We start from the raw sequence: 19,135 nt of genomic DNA on the forward strand, positions 1-19,135 counted from the left end.
CATCGGGCTGTCTCATTCTTCAAGTGATTTTTATTTGATTTTTTTTGATTGCTTTGATTTAATTTGATTTTTGATTTGATTATAAACCGCTACTTTAGGACTCCTTATGTCCAAAGTCGTGAAATGTTAATATGTGCCACAGCTGCTAAGAATACAGTCACTTTACAATATGAAGTCTTATGAAATCACCCCAACACATAAATAAGTTTATCTGCAAGTATATAACTATAAGATGGCACTGATTGTGACCAAACATTTTCAAGATTGTATCATCTGAACTTCTCCTATTTAAAACCAACGTACCTACTTAACCTATAGTTGAAACTATACTTCAACAATAAGAAACTATAATTTATTGCAGACTGCTTCATAACTAACCAGACCAGTGTAACCATAGGAACAGCATGTTTAATTTTAAACGTTTGTATTAGTTATTTTCTTTGCAGTATACAGCAGGCAACATTAGAATAACAAATAAATTAACATAGAATACAAAATAAGGAATATACAGACATTTCTGTCAACAGTCTACTCTAAATTTGGGTGGTCCATTAGCATGGGTTACATTTCTGCAGTCTTAAACTGTTTTAACTGTTGTCCTTTACACTATGTGTATGTTTTGTGACACTCAGGCATGCTCTTAAGATCTTTATACTGACTGCTTTCTATAAACTGCAAAGGAGTGCATGGATATGCAATATACATTATTTAAACTGCCCCTCTAGTGGTTACTATCTGCTGTCAGTCTTGTTTCCACATTTAAAATGTAAAGATCACTGTGCACTGGGGCAGTATGTGAGCCTTGAAAGGCAAACAAATATATATAAATAAAAAGAATTTAAATTGCTCCCTTAACAGCTGCTAGAACAGAACAATTTACATAGACATATTCTTATAGTGAAAAAAAATATATACACATTTACATTTTCAAGTATCTTGTTTAGGACAAAGTGACAGCAACATTGTCAGTGCTCTTCTCCATGTCACAGTCTTTGTCTGGTGGTGCTGAGGCTGGCGTGTCTCTCAGAGAGTTCGGGCCACTGCTAGTCTGCCCTAAACCTTTGTTTGGGTGGTCTGCTGTCGACTCAGCCTCAGGTTCCTGCTGTGGGGCAGTGGCTACAGACAGAACAAAAGTGAAAAATATGTATTACAGCTTTGAAAATGTGGCAGGTGTTATGCAGGCAAGTGAAGGACTGGAGACTTCCAGATAGGTTAACGAGCTGCTGTGATGCTTTTGTGATGCTGTCACATGCATTTACCTGACTGAGTGCAGGACTTCATGTGTTCTGGCCAGTGGGCTTGCTGACAGGGGTAATCACAGTAGCTGGTGTTCCAGCAGCAGTAGAAGATGGCCTCTTTCCTGCAGTTAGCACACCACTGTTTCTTCTTTGTCTCATCCACTGCTTGTTGCTTCTCCAGCTCCATCTGTTTCTTCACCTCGCTCACCAACCTCTCTCTCTCCTGTTCCAGACTTTGCCTCATCTCTGCCATCGTCAGCTCTACAATGCATTACACAGAAAACATCATCAAACATGTAAAACTCATTACACTCATTTTGGGACTAGAAGATTACATGCAAAGTATTTTATTGATCCACAAAGTTCTCACCAAGATTGTGCTTCATTTCTGACAACTCTTGTTGATGCAGCCACTGTAATTTTTCTATTTCAATTCTCAGTCGTCTGATCTGAATTAAAAAAAGAAAACCCATGGGTTAAGGTAAGTAAAGGGTCACATACAAATCCACAGTTATGAGTCTGTACAGGACTGAAAGCAAATACCTACCTCTGCTATTGTGTTCCCTGATGTACTCTTAGAAAGGTCATTGTAGATTTCAGTCATTGTACCTTTGATTGCATCCATTATCTGAAAGAAAAAGCAATGATATTCTGATGCGTCATTCCAGAAATAATACTTTATGGATGGATCCTATTAACATGTGAACTATTAACACTGATCTGGTTTCTCCATCTTGTCATCTTCAAGTGAAAAATATGTTGTTTGAAAGCTATAAAGAATGTACTGTATCTTGGTGTAATAGACACCAGAAATGTGTAAATTTCCCCCCAGAGAAATAAAACAAATTGCTCTCAGGGCTTGTTTTCATCTAGGTTATTTAGAACAAAAATGAACATCCCAGTGGACTTGGAACCATAAAATTGGCTTAGGCACAGCACATAAGCCATGAACTTAAAAACACAAACAAAGTATGAAGATAGTAGTGTCATTAAAATGTTTTGTTGGATATTTTTCTATTGAATTTATTTCAGTGAAGTTGTCTCCCTTCCAGTGTAGATTTTATCCATCAATTTGTTTGAATTTTTTTGATTCAAATGGGTTGAACAGGAAGGCAATATAGACACTACAAAATATTAGAGGAAAATATTTAAAAGCCTTTATTTAGTGGTTAAATAATTAAAAAGGCCAACATGTTTCTACCACTGTAATTCTTGTCAGGGCTTTAAAAAATATTTTTTCTTTTTAAGTGCAACCAGTCATCTCTTTGTCCCAGGCTATCTTATGTCCCTGTACTGAGTTTGTCATTATTTGGCTAATTATTTTATGTAGCTTTAGACAACCCCTCTTTGCTTCAACCGACACAACCACTAAGCTCTAAGCTTTATGCAAATTACTCCACAATGATGTCACCAACATGCAGATGAGCGTACCTATTTGTGTCTAAGTGCTCTAAGAAAACCCTGAAATGTAAACAAAAATTACACTAACTTTATTTGTGTACTTGGCAATGTCTGCAGCTACATCTGCTGAGGCAGTGGGGATATACAGGTCAGTCGCTGCTGGTGAAGATGTAGCAGCTGTGCCTAAACTTGATGCTGCCATCACAGCAACAGAAGCTGGACTACTGGATACCAGGGTGACAGCTGACGTGGATGTGCTGAGTGGAGAGTCTTTCTGTTGAACAGCTAGAATAAGAAAACATACGAAAACATTATGGACAAACTGAAATATCTAGCATGCTCATTTGTAGCTGTAAAAGGTACATTTTATTTTCAAAACACTATCACACGAAGGATTATATATACTGTCCCACACGCTGTAAGTCAAACATAATTACTTGCTATCTACCTTTAACAGCTTGTCTGGTCTGATAGCGGGTGCTTTGAGAAGACTGCTGTGCTGATGAGGATGCTGCTGTCGAGCCATTCCCAGTGGCCTGTGTCTGGGTCAGCACTTGAACCTGGCCCTGCCCGGGAGACGACGCCTGTATCTGCGCGGTTGCCACAGGTTGCTGGTTCTGTTGCTGACGCTGCACCTTCTGCATGTGCCACTTCTGGGAGGAGGTCTGGAACTTGGCAGTGGGATTCCACACCACTGCTCTCTGCACAACCGGCACCGTCTCTCTGGGCAGCAGAGGACGCTGTTTCTTCAGAGCTGGTGTGGTCGAGGCTGAGGATGAGGAGGAGGAAGAGGGGGCTGTTGCAGTGGCACTAGACACGGTTGCAAGGCTTATGGTTGCGGGCGAGGGAGTAGTGAAGGAGACCATGGTGACAGGAATGGCCATAGGGGACTGTGTGGAAGCACTGGAGGGCGTGGAAGGAGCTGTGCTGTTTTGAGACGGGAGCGTCGATGGGGTCAGGGTTTTACCTACAAGGGAAAGTGCCCACATTATTTACAAGTTATAAGTTTCCATGTTCCATACAGGTGCATCTCAATGAATTAGAATATCATAGAAAAGTGTATTTATGTCAGTTATGCAATTCAAAAAGCGGATATAACACATTATATAGATCCGTTACACAAAGAATGAAACATTTCATGTCTTAATTTGTTTAATTTCTTCTAATTATAATGATTATGGCTTACATCTAATGAAGACCTAAAATTCAGTGTCTCAAAAAATATACATTACAAAAGAACAATTTTAATACTTGGTTGGGGCTTTTTGACTTGAACTACTGGAAATGGACTTTTCCATGATATTCTAATGTATTGAGATGCACCAGTATGCTAGAAATAGGCATCACATTCAGTATTTTTTTGATTGATTATTTAAACTCTCACCTTCAGGTTTACCAGCAGATGACTCTTTAGCAGTGGCGTTATCTTTCCTGCTCCTCTTTCTGTCCTTGCCTCCCAGTTCCTCTCCAAGGTCAATAACCAGCTCCCTCTCTGAGTCAGAGTCCTCCGCTGGTGCAGGCTGCTTTCCCTCCTCTTTCCCCTGAGCCTTCTCCCTGAGACTTGGTGATGCTGGAGGTGCTTTGGTCTTCTCTGGGCTCTCTTTCTCAGATTCTGTGCTTACTTTCTCTTTAGTTGGAGCATCTAATGCTGTTGCAGTGGCGTCACCTGCTGCACTCTCAGACCCCACGAGGGAATCAGCTTTACCCTCTTTATCTTGGCTCACAGAAGATTGGTCTTTGACCTTACTTTTGGTAGGTTCCTTCTGGGTCTCATCATCTGGGGCTACGTCCTGGCCATCCTTGGTCTTTTGCTCCTCATCACTCGCATACTCACTGTCACTGGAGTCAGATTTATCGGAGTCTTCTGAGTCACTGTGTTCCACACCCTTATACACATCAACAGAGATCTCATCTATTCCTGCAAAACAAAGTAGTTGGAGGGATTTACCACCCAGCCATTCCATATGTTATAGGTTTCAGCCACTATGGAGCCAGCAAAAGAAAGAATGGAACTGGATTAAAGCCAAAAGAATATAAGGAAGAAAGAGCAAATCTTTCAGATCTAAGTTTGTTACAGAAAAAAAAATGGATGATAACACTATTATTGAAAATATATACAGACCACGTATTGGTAAAAGGCTAAAATAACTGTCTGCATATATATCCTTGTATGTGGAACAGCTTCGGACACAGAATTGCTAGATGTAGGAGAAGCATTTTTTTAATAAAAAAAGATATATATATTAAATAAATATATATTCAGGGCTTAACAAATTTATTAGACCACCTGTCATAAAAATGAGAAAACATAAATATTTTAGAAATATTTCAAAAGCTTGTTTAATCTAAACTGTTATTGTTGATTATTTAGCAAATAACAAACTGAATTCACCTTTTTGTACCCAAGTTTGAGCCGGCTCAGTGGGCTTCTCTGAGAAGTCAGAAATGAATTTAAGCAGAATATTCAAACACTAAAACTCGTTTTTCTGTTCAGGAATGCAAGTAAATAACTATAATTTGACACTGTAATCAATAAATAATAAGGTACTTCACTATTTTTACAGTTTTTTTGTAAAACAGTACATTTGAAAATTCATAGATAACAATAATAATTATATTTTAGCATTAAAAATAATTTTGGTTAAAGAGTTTCTATATCCTGGTGTATTAACCATTACAGAAACATAAAAAGGATTTTGGTAATTACTAATGCTGTTAATTTAGGACAGCTGTGGCATAAACCGGTGGTCTAATAAATTAATATATATATATATATATATATATATATATATATAAATGTATATATATATATATATATATTTATCTGTCTTTGTGGGTTTGTATATTGATATAGTTATGTATGGTTTATGTTTCTTGAAAATCTAATCTAATCCAAAAAAAGAAAAAAAGGAACTAAAAATGATTCAACACCACATTACACATCCTCGTCATATTTCCATGAGCAACTTTTCAATTAGTGGACTGACTGCCATCCATACAAGAACTTCAGAAGTTGGTGTGGGGGTTTATGTGTACTCCACTGACCTAACTGTGCCTTGCAACTTTCAATGGTTTTGTCCAAGTTCAGCTGGAATCGGCTCTTGATCTGTCTTTTTGGAGAGGTGAGGACAGGTGTGGCTCCTTGTTTCTGCTGAACCGTTTCACTCAGCTCCTTAAGGTCCATTTCTGCTTTACTCCGATCTAGAGGAACACAACGTAAGATAACTCCAAACAACAATATCTTTACCAGACTTTAAATAAAGCAGAATCATGTCACATGGTGATCTGTATTTGTATTCAGAGAATGGAAATTATTAAGCACTTTAATAGATATCACATAATTGAATAAAAGATTCACCTAGATTGAGGTTCAGAATGCTTCCTGTAGGTGGCGTCTTCTCCTGCTTGACACCAGGAGCTTGAGAGTGGAATGGTTTAGGGCTGTCCAAGGAACTGCCTGCAGGACAAGGTCGAGGATGGGCTGGTGACGCTGGTTGGAGATATTTGCTGTTAAATTAAGTCTCCTCCCATTAGACACAACACACTTAACATGCACCTGTTTAAATACCTGTACAGTCCATGGACTCTTCTCCTGTACTGTACTGGCTGTTTGTAGCTTTTGTCTGGGACTTGTCCGCTGTCTCCTGTTCCCCATCCGAACCAGTATGAGCAGAGGAGTTGGTGCTCATTGGGGAGCGAGGCATTTCACTGAGAGGGAGCCGCCGGCTTGTTGTGCTCCCTCCCACCCCAGCCCCAGACAGCATGGTCCTGGCCAAAGGGATCTTGGGTGACGCCGTCATGTCAAAGCTCAGCTTGATTTTCTCCTGTTTCTCAGGTTTGACCGGGGTGGACGAGGGGTTGGAGGGATCCAGCAGCATCTGGAAGTTGTTGTCGGGAGTGTAGGGTGTCCTGAAGGGGGCGTAGTTAAACACTCCAAACTTCTTCTTCATGTTCTCCACATAGACCTCCATCTCTTGCATGGCACTGTTGAAGATGCTCTTGGTCTTCTTCACAGAGAATGGAATCTCTTTGGACATGAGGTAGCAATTGTTTAAAGGAACCCAAGCCCTGAAGGATACAGATTCACATCATAAACATAGCCTGAAAATGTGCCGAAATAACCAAGAAACAGAAACACAAAGGGTGGTTACCTGTCATGCTGACCAAAAAAGCGAGCATCGACTTGTCCATCTTTGTCCCGCAGAGCTTTTGCAGGCCAGAATGGAAATCCTTTCAGTTTGGCCCACACTAGAGGGTGTGGGTTACTCTGCAGACATACAGTAAAACACTGGAACTAAGTGGTTGTATTCCAGTGATCTGTGTTTAAAAGGGTAAACAACCTGGAGGAATCATCAACAGAAACTTCAAGTTACTCAACTAGCTTACACAAGGCTCACAGAACCAGTTGTCTCTCTTTTGGCAAGCAGACAGATAACACTCTGGACAAACTTCAATCTCGTTCATCTGCAATTAAAGAATCAGAAGAAATATGAAATGAAGTTTCAGCTGTCACATACTTTTTTTTTTAAATCAATGAACAAATAAAAATCCTGCTTAATTAAAAAAAAGTTTTCTGACCCAAACCATATACGCACCTCATGTTCACAGATTTTTACGATCACTTTAGCTGTTGCCGTGAGTTTGTGATTGCCTGAAACAAAGACATACATTTATGTTAAATACACACTAGACTGGGTTATAATTTAATATTATTAGTACTGTTATAATAAATTGGTACAGTAGAACACAGTATATTTCCCTGAAGATCAATTAGACTATTTCATGAAATAGTATCTATAGCATACTCCCATTAACTCATAGAGACACCATCATTTTTTTTGTCCTTTAAGCAGGGGATGGGGATCTTTAGGGGGAGATAGCAGGTCAACAGTAGATGCCACATTCAAGTGGTGTGAATCATCTGAAAGCTGGGAACCTGCAGATTAATTGGAGCTGTGTGTCAGGTTGTTCTAGTCCTAAATCAACATTGCACAGTAACATTGTGTCTTCGTTAGGCACAATGTAAATGTTGGAAATGTAGAGTACAGCAGGAGATAGAACATAATGAAAGGTGTATGTGTTGGCCATACCCATGCTCATTTATGTCTCATAAGTTGTTCCAGCAATCTTTTGGTTGATACCATTTTGTAGTTGATGTTTGGTGCAAAATGTTACAATGTTTTACAATCAAGAATTATAGATACCATCAAATACCACTTTAAGCCACCAAGACATTGAGGAACACCACAGAATAATCCATGCTGTGATTTGGTATCAAAAACTTGACATTTGGAGATTTCTGTAAGAACTATATTTTCTATTGTTCTTGAAGCTGCTCAGAAACCTCCTTATTGTTTGTGTACCTAGGGAGCAATACATCTTCTGAATGCTCTAGGTCTGTAGTTTGTGGTTGTAAAGCTTCATGAGGCTGTGATCATCCTTGAGGTCACAGCAGGGGCCTTTTCCGAAAGAGTGTTTAACAATCTCTGAGTCTAAGTTTTAAACAATAAAGTCTTGATTAAGAAAACTTTAGCAAAATGTCCTGAATGAATGATGAAGTGGTGAATCTGACTGTAGTGGATATTACATTTTAAATATTTGTTCAGTTTTAATCTGACAAGGACAAAACACAGAGGCCAGCACCCAAAGATGAAAACTAAAAAATATATATCTTAATAATATATTTTAGACTATTTTCTCAGATTTTTGCTCAACAGCATTCACTGGCTGTACTTCAGCTATTTTATAACAAATGTAACTAAACAGGTTCAGACTGCCTACACAGCCTATCAAAAACATTTTGCAGCTGCTGCTCCACAGAAATATAATATCCATAACCTGCTTCATATAATTATCAATATAATCTTCAATATTATAGGAATTATGTTCCATCAGTGCAGCCCATCACACCATAGAGATGGGCTTTATTATTCATTGATCTCGCTTGTCTAAAAATTCCTAAAGATTATTACAATTTAAAGTGAAATTACACATTAAACAATTTGTATAACTGCTGTAACAAACTGACAGCTGTCTCTGTGCACCTTAGACAGCAGACAGCATAATAAAAAATAACAATAAAGAAAAGAAGAAGAACTTCCACTTGCAAAACAGACATACAGAGGATTTATTCTGAGCTGAGGACACTGGCACTGCGTGGGCTAATATTTCTGTGCAAACACATGACTGATGTGTATAAAAGCGGTAAGCTTACACAGTCAAGTAACAAACTGATATCCAAACATACAGTAAACTTCGCTAATTAATGCGTTTCGATATGCGCTTAAAATCAATGAAGAAATAGCTCTGAAAGAAGGAAGAGATGGAGAGAAACCAGGGTTTGTTGAAGCTAACCTGCTGGCGAGCAGAAAACCTGCTTCCCCCAGGTCATTTATACAGTGAGGTCAAGTTTAAAAAAGTGCTCTCACTACAATGAAATGGCTACTTTTGGGACTAACATCATCACAAATTAATAAAATCAGGCTAATTGAATCTAAAAGATTCCAGACATCTTGAGGTGAAATGAAAATGACCATGTCAGTTCTGGAGCGTTATTTAGGCCCTTTCCTGACAAACTAGCATGAAAAAGTTGGTACCAATGAGTTCATGGTCGTCTAATGTCAAATGATACCAATACTCTCTAGCTCCAAGGCAGAGTCCCCACAGCCCCCTAAAGACAGTAATGTCAACTGAGATCACCAGCAGTCTCTCAGGTCTTTTAGGGTTAATAGCATGATATTGATTTAACATGATTATTCTTGAATATGTTTCCCAGGCAATGATACAAACCTCCATTGTATATAATACAGTTGTGCAAAATCCATTTTGCATCTGCCAAGAAGGCCTCTGTGCAGCCATACATTTTCTTTTTAATGTTCTGCAATGCAACAAAAAAAAGATTGTGCCTTGACTGACAAACTTTTTAACATTCATATTATCAAAGAAAAGTGATATGTGATAGCTTGTGCTTTACCTTCTCAAGTGTGCAAAGATCCATAGGGTGAAAAATGTATTCTGCATAATCTGGATGCTGCTCAAGAGAGACAGGTTTCTGGAAGGGTTCGGTCTGCAAAAGTGAGCAGACAGAAAAGAAAGTGAATGGAAACAAACTCTCAGGCCAAACTTACTGCACAACCTTCCCCTCTACCGCACATGAACATGCTACCACCATGCTACAACTAAAAAGATCTAAAAGCCGCTTCAAACAAAAGGAGGAAAACCAGTGGAGGAAGAAATCATGACGGGGTCTTGTTAGTGGTGTAATTGATTACCCAATTAAAAGTCTTTCTCTGCGTGGAAGCTGCATGGGGGGAGCGAGATGACAAGCGGGGATGATCCTGAAAGAGAGTGAGAGGGGCAGCTGTATCCTCACCACCAGCTAGCATGTTTACCTTCATGGTTTCCAGCCATGACAGGCCCATTATAGTACAATGACTATGATTTGTTAGTTCTATTATTAGAAATCATTTGGCACATGCAAATCAATAATATATCATGCTGGACTATTATGTGGACAGGTCAGGGTGTTGATCTTAACATCTGACACGCCTGACGGGAATATGATGGTTGCATAAGCAATTCTAAAAATTAAGACTGGCCAGAAAAGAACACATGCCAATATTCAAGGGATAAATCTGAATGTACAATTAGAAAAAGGCAGAAATGAGAATATACAGTGTACCCCATGTGTAATTAGACCGTCTGCCTCAACACAATATGATCAGTTTGGTAGCATGAATTTGCTAGAAAAGACAGAAGGACCAGAGTACTTACACCTGGCTGCTTCATCTTCTGAAGAGCAAACTTTAGTAGGTAAGACAGCTGTTCTATAGTTAGCATCATCATGGCTTTGCTCTGAGTCTCTATACACTCAGCAACTGTAATTTTCTGAAAGACATCAAGAGGAAAATTGTTGTTCTAATTCAATAATTGCAAAAGTATGTCGGCACGTTTTTATTATTTGTGCCCAAACTTACTGAGAGTTTCTCCGTAATTAAACAAATATTACAATAGGCTTTGACTAAAGAAATATTTTTTACAACACCCTTACACTATACACATTCCTGGGTGAGTACCTCACACTCCGGACAGAACCAGTCGCCCTCGGGCTCGGCTGGTAGTTTGAGGCACTTGGCGTGGTACACCCTGGGGCAGAGCTCACAGCAGAGCACCTGGCCCTCGCGGTGGCACAGCCAGCAGTAGAAGTCGTTCCTGCCGTCCTGCGGTACAACATCAACAGGATCTGTGGTGAGTGCTGGCTGCTTCACATAGTAAAAGGGACCATGTCTTAGTTCTGACTGGAATGCGGGCAAAAGAAAGACAAAGTTGGGGAAGGTCAAAATCAGGCCAGAGATTAGAGAAGCCAAGCAGACATGCATCAACAAAAGGCACAGTAATGTCCAAAACACAGACTGCTTTGAGCCTTGATGAGTGCAAATGTTACACACTAACTGCTGGTAGATGAGATGAGAAATTTAACAGTAAACACATTTTTTTCATTTTGATGGCAATTACCTCAAAATACTAGAGGCCTGTCTGTCTATTATACGTATTGTTACTTGCTCAGTTCTCTGATTTGAGTCTGTGTTTCAGAACACAAGCACCACCAGTGTGCAGGAGGGTAAACAGTGTAGACAGCCTTGATTAAACTGGCAGAGGCTCAGAAACTTACAGTGGCTACTAATCATTTACAAAGGTCAACTGAATGTGTCAGGTGTATGCGACTAGCAATCATTTACCTATTGTGCATTTGTGAACTGCTTTACACACAAAGAAAGCAAAGCATGCACTTTACACTTTCAGATTGCAGAGAACTTTAATAAAATACTGGACACTTAAGAAGCATTTGTCAAATTAGAGGTGCCCAGATAGCAATTTATCAGCCCCCTGAACACGTATTAAATAACTGCTACCAGTAGTATCTAATGAGATTTAACAAGTAAATCTCTACAACAATATTTACCGGTATTCACATGGCAGACAATCATAAACATAACACTGAGCTAACACGCTAACAGGCTATACTGCATGGCATACTGTTCCTGGAATACTTCAATATTTAGATCTCTATGGAGCACACAAAAGGTTGAAACCACACTCACAATATATTGTAAAAAATATCATAATATTTAGCCCCTGATTTATTATTATGACCCAGACTTATAACAGCTGGAATTAGTTTCAATATTGCAAATGGCCAAGAAATAGAGCAGTTTAAAGCTTAAATGTCTGCAAAAAGGAAAGAAATACCTTTGTCTTAGTATCATAGCAGAAGGTAATGTATGGTGCCTCTGAAGCCATTTTGGCAATAATATAAAGCAGATCACAATATCACTTTGTCCCAACCCCTAGAGCAAATTGTAGTGTACTGGTGGACTTAAATGGCAGAAGGAACTCATTAAAGAAGCAAATAAAAGTCTACATACACAACATCTCAGTTTTTACAAGAAATTAAATGAATTTAATTAAATGAACTTTGTCGCTATCTGTTCCAGTGGTGTTGCTAAGTGGCAAACAATTCCGATTGAGGTTATACTGGGCAGCTTCCAGTTGTGGATGTGTGAAACTGTGGCTAATTGTGTTGATGTTGAGCAGGGTGTTCCTGTCACAGCAGTAAACATATCCTGAATGAAACAGACCTTAAAATACTGACAGAATACAAATAATTGATCACACATGAGCTGTATTGTCACCTACATGCATGTAATTAATCATATCAGTGGACATACAACTATAATTCACTGAATTTGAGCAGTTGATTGTCCCAGCTTGTGATGTTTTTCGTTTAATTGCTAAATGTTTGCAGTTATATCAATAAAATATAAAAGCAGATTGTTTTAAACTGATTTTTCAACAGAATTCTGTATCCCCACGTCCAAACTGTCCTGCTTAAACAAGACAGCGTTCACAGTAACAAAGTTTTTATCAATATATAGAGAAAAGACTTCCAGCACATTAAACGTAATTAATAAATTAGCAGCTGATTTTCCACTAATGTCTTTGTGTTTAAAAAAAAATCTCATACAGGTTTGGTGGATGTTTTGTCACATTTTTTAAAAATGTATTAAAAATTAAACTTGCAACAGAAATATACAAAAAAATGGAACTTTCTAAATCTAATGTCAGGCTGCAGCAATATTCATCTGTTAAACTAACCCCCAAATAACAAATAATAATGTTCATTATTTCATAGTACTTAATATCAATTAAAGTGTGATAACTGAAAATAACACTGATGTCCTCACAAAAGTTGAACAAACATTATAAATATCTGATTTTAATTTAATCTTTAAAGCTCCATGTTTGACAGAGACAGCAGAAGTATAAGTTGCAGACTTCTTGCTTGACCTCTTAAATTGTTGTCTTGTGTAAGTCTGAATATCAATCAATCATGTTGGGAATGATAGCAGCTTTAAATCCAGTGTTCGGTGTTACCTGGTCTTTGCTGCTGCTTACTGCACCTGGTTTCTTCTTCTTTTTCACTGGGCAGGGGGACGTTTCAGCAGAGGAGTGGCCGTTAGATGAGTGAGACGGACTCGGCATCTTTCTTTTTTGGGTCATCCGTTCAGTGGACCCCGTGTCTGAAATGGCAGTCAAAAGGTCAAAGATTAAACAAACGAGGAAAGGCACTGCTTAAAGCTAGAAAAAAAATGTCAGAACTGCCACAGTCAGGTGAAGCCAGAAAGTATGGTGAGTTATATAATATAAAACCAAGACAACCACAGCAAAACCACTACACATTACAAGTACAGAAACAGAGTTTTGCCAACCTATCCACAGACAAACATAGCATATTCTTACCTTTGGACCGTGTTGAGATCTCCATTCCTTCTGATGTAATCTCAGTTTTCTCCTCTTCCTCTGTCACACTGATGCAAAAAAAGTTTAGCAGTCAAACATAACATAGAGCTGAATCATTCTCATATCTATAATTAAAGCTAATTTACCCAAGTTAAAACCAAGATTTGAAATTGTTCCTAAGAACAACACATTCTGTAAAAGTTCACTCCACACTGTGTACCCTAAGTTGTGGCAGCCAAGGTGTTTAAGATGTTTGCTCCTCATTTCTTGTAGGTTCTCTCCTGCACTCAGTCTTATAAAAGCAGAAAATGTCCCCCCAAAATGATGTAACACAATGTTGTGTAATGATGATTAGGTCCTTAGTGCATGCATAATCATAGTTTATATTTCAGAAAGCTTAATTGCCACTCAAGGCCAATAAATGGATTTGATCAAAAGTAGGAAAGTCAGTATTTCATATCACCAAACACAACTGGCTGTGTGTGTCTGGCAAAGTGCTACATTAGTGGAAATGTAAATGCTCAGTTTTTCAGTGTTAAGATTTAATACATTCTCACAGAAGCTTGTTATTAAACAGTCTCACCTACTTCTTAATACATTTCCATCATGTTACTACATTGGGAAAGGTCAATTTTGCCAGCAGGCTGTCTCTTGACGTTAATTTGGGATGCTCAGGAACAGAAGCATCATAAATCCTTTGTAAACATTCAGATTAGAACCCACTTTCAAACTTTTACTTCTGACAAAGTACCCTGCTTATAACATGCATATGAACAATTGGAATGGCTGGTCAATAAATTAAGTCAAAACTAGTAACCCGTTGTTAGATTTTGTCTGTGAATGGCTACATTTTCACCAAACATTCATTGTCTTGGAAGGTGAATACTGAAAAATTACTGAGTGCCCTTTGTGCAGTTGACCAAAACATTGTTTTCAATGTTTTGTACTTTGCTTTAGGTTACATGATTTCAACCAGAAGAGTGCTCTGAGAGCGCAGACTTCCCCCAAGGTCATGCCCTGATAACAACTGAAAGAGTTTCCAAAATGTCTAATGGACATATATATGCCAGACATGATATTTATAGACTTTGACCAAAAAATAACCAAAACTTACAAGATCCATCATGGCTAGCAATACTGAAAACATAGAAAATACGTCACACAAATGTACGTACAATTAGACCACAACTTGTTAACTCGGTCAGGCATATAAATATGGATAATATTTTAATCTCATTTAAAGCGAAATAAACTAATGTATGCTGGAGCAAAGGCAGCTCAATGTGCAGGGCCATTCTCCAATCATAAATAGCAGGCACCTTTCTTCACTGACCACAGATCTATAAATAGTAAACATGAACACACAGAAGAGAAGTGTCTGCAGTGTCTGAATCTCCTGACGTCCAGCAATTGAAAAGCATGTAAAAAAGACTTCCCTTCTGGCTTAAAACTACTACATATACACTGATCAAGTGACCTAATAACAGACAGCATATCAGAAAGGATTGCACAATCACAGCTCAGTTGCGTTGAGAAACGTTTCCTTGAAATGCAAGCTACCATTTGCTGTGAACCACCTTCTATTCAAAATCTGCCCAACAGGTTTTTCTCACTACTAGTTCAACATGATTCACCTTGGTTTGCAGGCGCCCTGTTGTCGATCCTATTATTGTTGCCATTTTCTCTGACGCCTCAGTAGATACACCGGCCTCACTGTTCAGATGGCTTCAAATCTGCCCATTTTTATTTCACTTACTCCAGAGGAAAGCACCATTAGATTGTTTTGTGTGGAAAAATAGACAGATATTCACTGATATAAATAAATACTGCTTCCATTTCAATAATCTTGTTCACCAACCCCCCCACCCCACACACACACACGCACACACCCCCTACCCCTCCTGTTCCTCCATCAGTAAAAAAGGATGAAATATCAGACAGGAACACTGCACATCTGCAGAGACAGACATGAGTGCAGTGAAATGGCTTTACTGGCCTCCACATCTAACCTGTCTGGACAGCCTCAGATAATCTACCCCAGCAACATCCTGTCCTGTCCAGGGCAGGAAGCACAGCAACAAAAGACAAAGAGAAAGACAGGGACAAGGACAAAAATCAATGCTGCCCATCCTGACAAAAACATTTTGAAATCACAGTCCACAGAGCACACACACAGCCTATTGTAACCTACTGCTTAAACCCTCCACACCCACCATTGCCACAACATCCATACTCCAATGTAGGAAATCAACAGCATACCTTTTTTCCTTACTCACATACAGATTCTTCAGGCTATTCTTTAATCTTTTTCAATTATTGAGGGCGTTGGGGGATGAGGGAAAAGATGGGTCCAGGTTTCCCAGAAGGCCTTCTCTCCCTGCTGCTCTCTGTTGCAATTGTCAATCTTTAACCTCGGCTGCAGGCTGCCGATTGGCTTGAGCACCACACGGAGGTGCCTGATTGGGTGCTCAGCTCGGTGTGCCACACAGGCTCTCTTCTCCCCGCTCTCCTCAGCCACACTGCTGCAATGCAGAGAGGACTGCTCCTCACTGTTGCTAAAAACCTCCAGAAAACCAAGTCTCTCGCTTCCTTTAAACCCCATACAGACATACACCGTCCTGTGTCTTTTATCAGACATGTAAGATGCAGCTCTACAGGCTTGACAGGGAGAGGATCAGATTCCCTCCCTCGCTGTGCTCTCAGCCAATGTATGTGTATGGCATCCATTTTGAACACACACACACACACACTCACTCACTCTCTCTCTCTTTCTCTCTCTGACCACTGTGGGCGCCGCACACACAGCACGTACGCACGGCACCAGTCGAATCTGCTGTAAAAGACCACATGCTGCTTATTATGTGCCCCAGCATGTTGATATGCAGCATGGGCCTAATACTGGACACAAAGACAGGACTGAAAATGTCACAGGCCTCCCAGGCAGCATGGAAACCATAACCCCCTTCCTCCCAGCTCCCTCTCTCTGCAATGCCTCTTCAACATAATACTGCCTCACACTCGATATCTGCCTGGAGATTTGAGTGTGAGCAACATCAAACCAAAAATCACTCGATTAAACAGCTGAGAGCAACCCTATACATTATTCCAGCTTTCTGTCGCAATTACTTCTGTTTGACCAAGCATATACATTTCATTTAATCAATCTAGATCTTTAAATCACGGGTAATAATGCACACGCTTAAAACACATTGGCATATATTCAGTACAACTAGGGCCTGACCAATTTTACGGTTGATATTGGCCTGTCACAGACTTGTCGTTATCTGTCTGTATCGCCGTTGTCCATAGGTGCTGATATAAAAACGTTTTTTTTATAATTCGGAAAACAATGCTTGGGGTGACTTGGAAATGGTGTCATTTATTGTAGTTATTATTTATTTAAATGGCCAGCAACTGTTTAATACTGATGTTTATTTAGCGATTTGTTTTATTTGTGTTTATTCTTTATTTTCTACGTTTTCATTTTTAGAATTGGTTGGCAACCTAATACACTGTATACACAATGTATAACAGTGTTAAGCACTCTTTAATGAAGTTATTTGTTTAAGAACACAGTCTTCTGAGTACCTTTGTTATTGTTACAAAATCGGTGCACAATACCACCAATTAAAAATCATTATATTGGCATTGCCATATCGGTAATCAGTGAATGTATCCCCTCGAAAATCTGTATCAGTCTCAAAAATACAGTATCAGTCGGGCTCTTAGTGCAACAAAAGTGTAAAGCATTCAGAACCTTCAGAACAGAAACATGTCCAGGCCAAAATGTCAAGGCCAACTGCATCAGCTACCCAGGTTCAATAAGGTCAACTGGTGGATATTTCAAAGACATGACACCAAAGTAAACAGGCTGTGTGCGTCGGTGGAATGCAGATTCAAGTGTGCCTACACCAACCCTCACACTATAGTGGAATGAAGGGATTAGACGAATTACTAAGCACCATTCACAAAACACTGAGGGGGGATTTGCTGTTTCAGTCAATGCAGACTGCTCCTGAACCCTGGTCAAGCAACATTATGTGTGCCATTATATCCAGGCCACAGCTCCCCTGGTTATATTAAAAACAGACATCATCCACTAACAATGACTAATAAATATCACATATTACACCCCTAAAATATCATAAATGTTCAAGAATAAAAATAGAATTGATGTCAGAACTGTCAGAAAAAGATGCAATCATTAGGTAAATGTAATCTTGTTTTTTTATCTGGTTCATTCATACAGAAAACCAACACCAACATCATTATATATAAACAGAATTCAATCTAACCTGGTCGACTTCAAACAGGTTTTCAAGCCTCTCTGGATGAGATGGGGTTTCTATGCAGAGCCTTTTCAGAGGAAGTCCTTCCCTTCTTCTTTCCTTCTCCCTTACATACAAATACTCAGTGTGCTTGGAGCAGAGGGACAGAAAGGGGAAGCTCTCTAAAATGGCTGACACTCGGCAGCAGAGAACAACACTGGGAGGTAGTGCACACCATTAGGCTCAGGCAATTCCTCCAACCCTGTGATAAATAAGCTGCTAAGGCATATTTAGTCCGTAGATAATTGGTATTTTAGAAAAACTGGTGAGCAGCTTACAGGATTAGGCCTGGTAAAAGCATGTTTTTTGTATTTACCAAGTTAAAAAAGGGAAGTATGGTGCAGGTAAAATTGGGTTTTTGGGTGAAGTGTAGAAAGGTCCTCTGTTCTTCGTTGCCATGTTAGTCTGGCAAACAATTACCAACAGTGCCCTGCTGCCTTGCTCTCATGCCAGTTTGAGGCCTAAATTAAACTTGCTGTGCTGTCAGTTTACCATCTGTTAATTCCTCTGGGGACTCCCCTCTGCACTGCTCCCTGTCTCTCCCATCCTGCCTGGATCCCTCACCAGGCCTGCCATCTTGACAGCATAGGCCAGGGGCAGCCACAAAATCTCAATTCCCTTTTGATCTTGACAAAAGAAAGCAGGTTTTCTCAGTCAGTATACTATGAATGTACAATGACCTTACACTTGACCTGTATGTGTCCAGACAGCCACCCAGTCAGCAGAGGCAGTATGTTGCACTGTACCATGCTATCCTTCCAAGCTCCACTCCTATGTGGGGTGGCAAATACTCTTCCCCCTCCCCCAGTCTGTCAGACAAACCTGTATTATTACTCAGGCACGGATCACACACAGTGGCTGGTGCCTTATCAACAGACTTGTACATGTAAAAGAATGAAAATAAGGCTTACCTCTGTGGATGCATGGCTACAAACTCTGTGTGATATGTCAATGCTTATTAAAACATGGAGGACAGCCCTGTCAGCCCTCACCCTGCTCAGAGCACAGCCACGGCTCTCCCAAGCTGTCCGACTCATTGCTCTGATATAAGGCACTCTGAGAGTGGCCATGCATGCCGACAGAATGTAAGGCAGCTGCTGATTGGCTGGTGCATTTCCTGGCTGCTTGTCTTTTGTTCAGCACAGGCAAGCTAAAACGCAGTACTCAGAGCAAGAGGAGCTAGGCCCAGAACCAAATATACAGCCGCTGCACACCTTTCAGCTACCAAGAAGACTGCACACAGCTGTTGTTTCATAACCTTGCTATAATGTAGGCCTCTGGTGAAGCTTGATGGGTAGTAAGCAGATGTGCACACAAACACCAGGCCTATGGCTGTATACCTAAGGAGGGATTTGTCTCGTTGGTTGC

The 19,135-nt window shown here is 39.7% G+C and overlaps 1 protein-coding gene across 4 annotated transcripts; it reads right to left on the bottom strand.

Annotated features, from left to right (window-relative positions):
* Positions 1–392: 392 nt before the first annotated feature.
* On the bottom strand, positions 393–18,749 carry zmynd8 (zinc finger, MYND-type containing 8). Of its 4 annotated transcripts, none has more exons than XM_059329155.1 (21): positions 18,679–18,749; positions 13,440–13,507; positions 13,074–13,219; positions 10,715–10,936; positions 10,413–10,526; positions 9,911–9,976; positions 9,613–9,705; positions 9,429–9,516; positions 7,235–7,290; positions 7,026–7,103; positions 6,791–6,906; positions 6,208–6,707; positions 5,998–6,096; positions 5,685–5,840; positions 4,024–4,557; positions 3,088–3,606; positions 2,728–2,924; positions 1,786–1,866; positions 1,609–1,687; positions 1,260–1,499; positions 393–1,116 (listed from the first exon to the last, which is right to left on the bottom strand). In XM_059329155.1, the coding sequence occupies exons 1-21, from the start codon at positions 18,690–18,692 to the stop codon at positions 941–943; spliced, it is 3,642 nt and encodes a 1,213-aa protein (XP_059185138.1). In that variant the 5' UTR covers positions 18,693–18,749; the 3' UTR covers positions 393–940. The 4 variants fall into 4 exon arrangements, with proteins under 4 accessions (XP_059185138.1, XP_059185137.1, XP_059185139.1 ...); XM_059329154.1 differs by having other exon boundaries at positions 5,998–6,129; XM_059329156.1 differs by lacking the exon at positions 18,679–18,749 and adding an exon at positions 15,699–16,279 and having other exon boundaries at positions 5,998–6,129.
* Positions 18,750–19,135: the final 386 nt, after the last annotated feature.

This window comes from Centropristis striata, chromosome 3 (assembly GCF_030273125.1).
Source record: "Centropristis striata isolate RG_2023a ecotype Rhode Island chromosome 3, C.striata_1.0, whole genome shotgun sequence".
Taxonomy (NCBI): domain Eukaryota; kingdom Metazoa; phylum Chordata; class Actinopteri; order Perciformes; family Serranidae; genus Centropristis; species Centropristis striata.

Bases quoted from the DNA above. Each gene is read 5' to 3' on its own strand.
- zmynd8 (XM_059329154.1), bottom strand. The intron at 6,708-6,790 runs GTAACCACCCTT...TGTATCCTTCAG, and splicing joins TTTTTTGGTCAGCATGACAG to GGCTTGGGTTCCTTTAAACA. The intron at 3,607-4,023 runs GTGAGAGTTTAA...TTTCCCTTGTAG, and splicing joins ATCTGCTGGTAAACCTGAAG to GTAAAACCCTGACCCCATCG.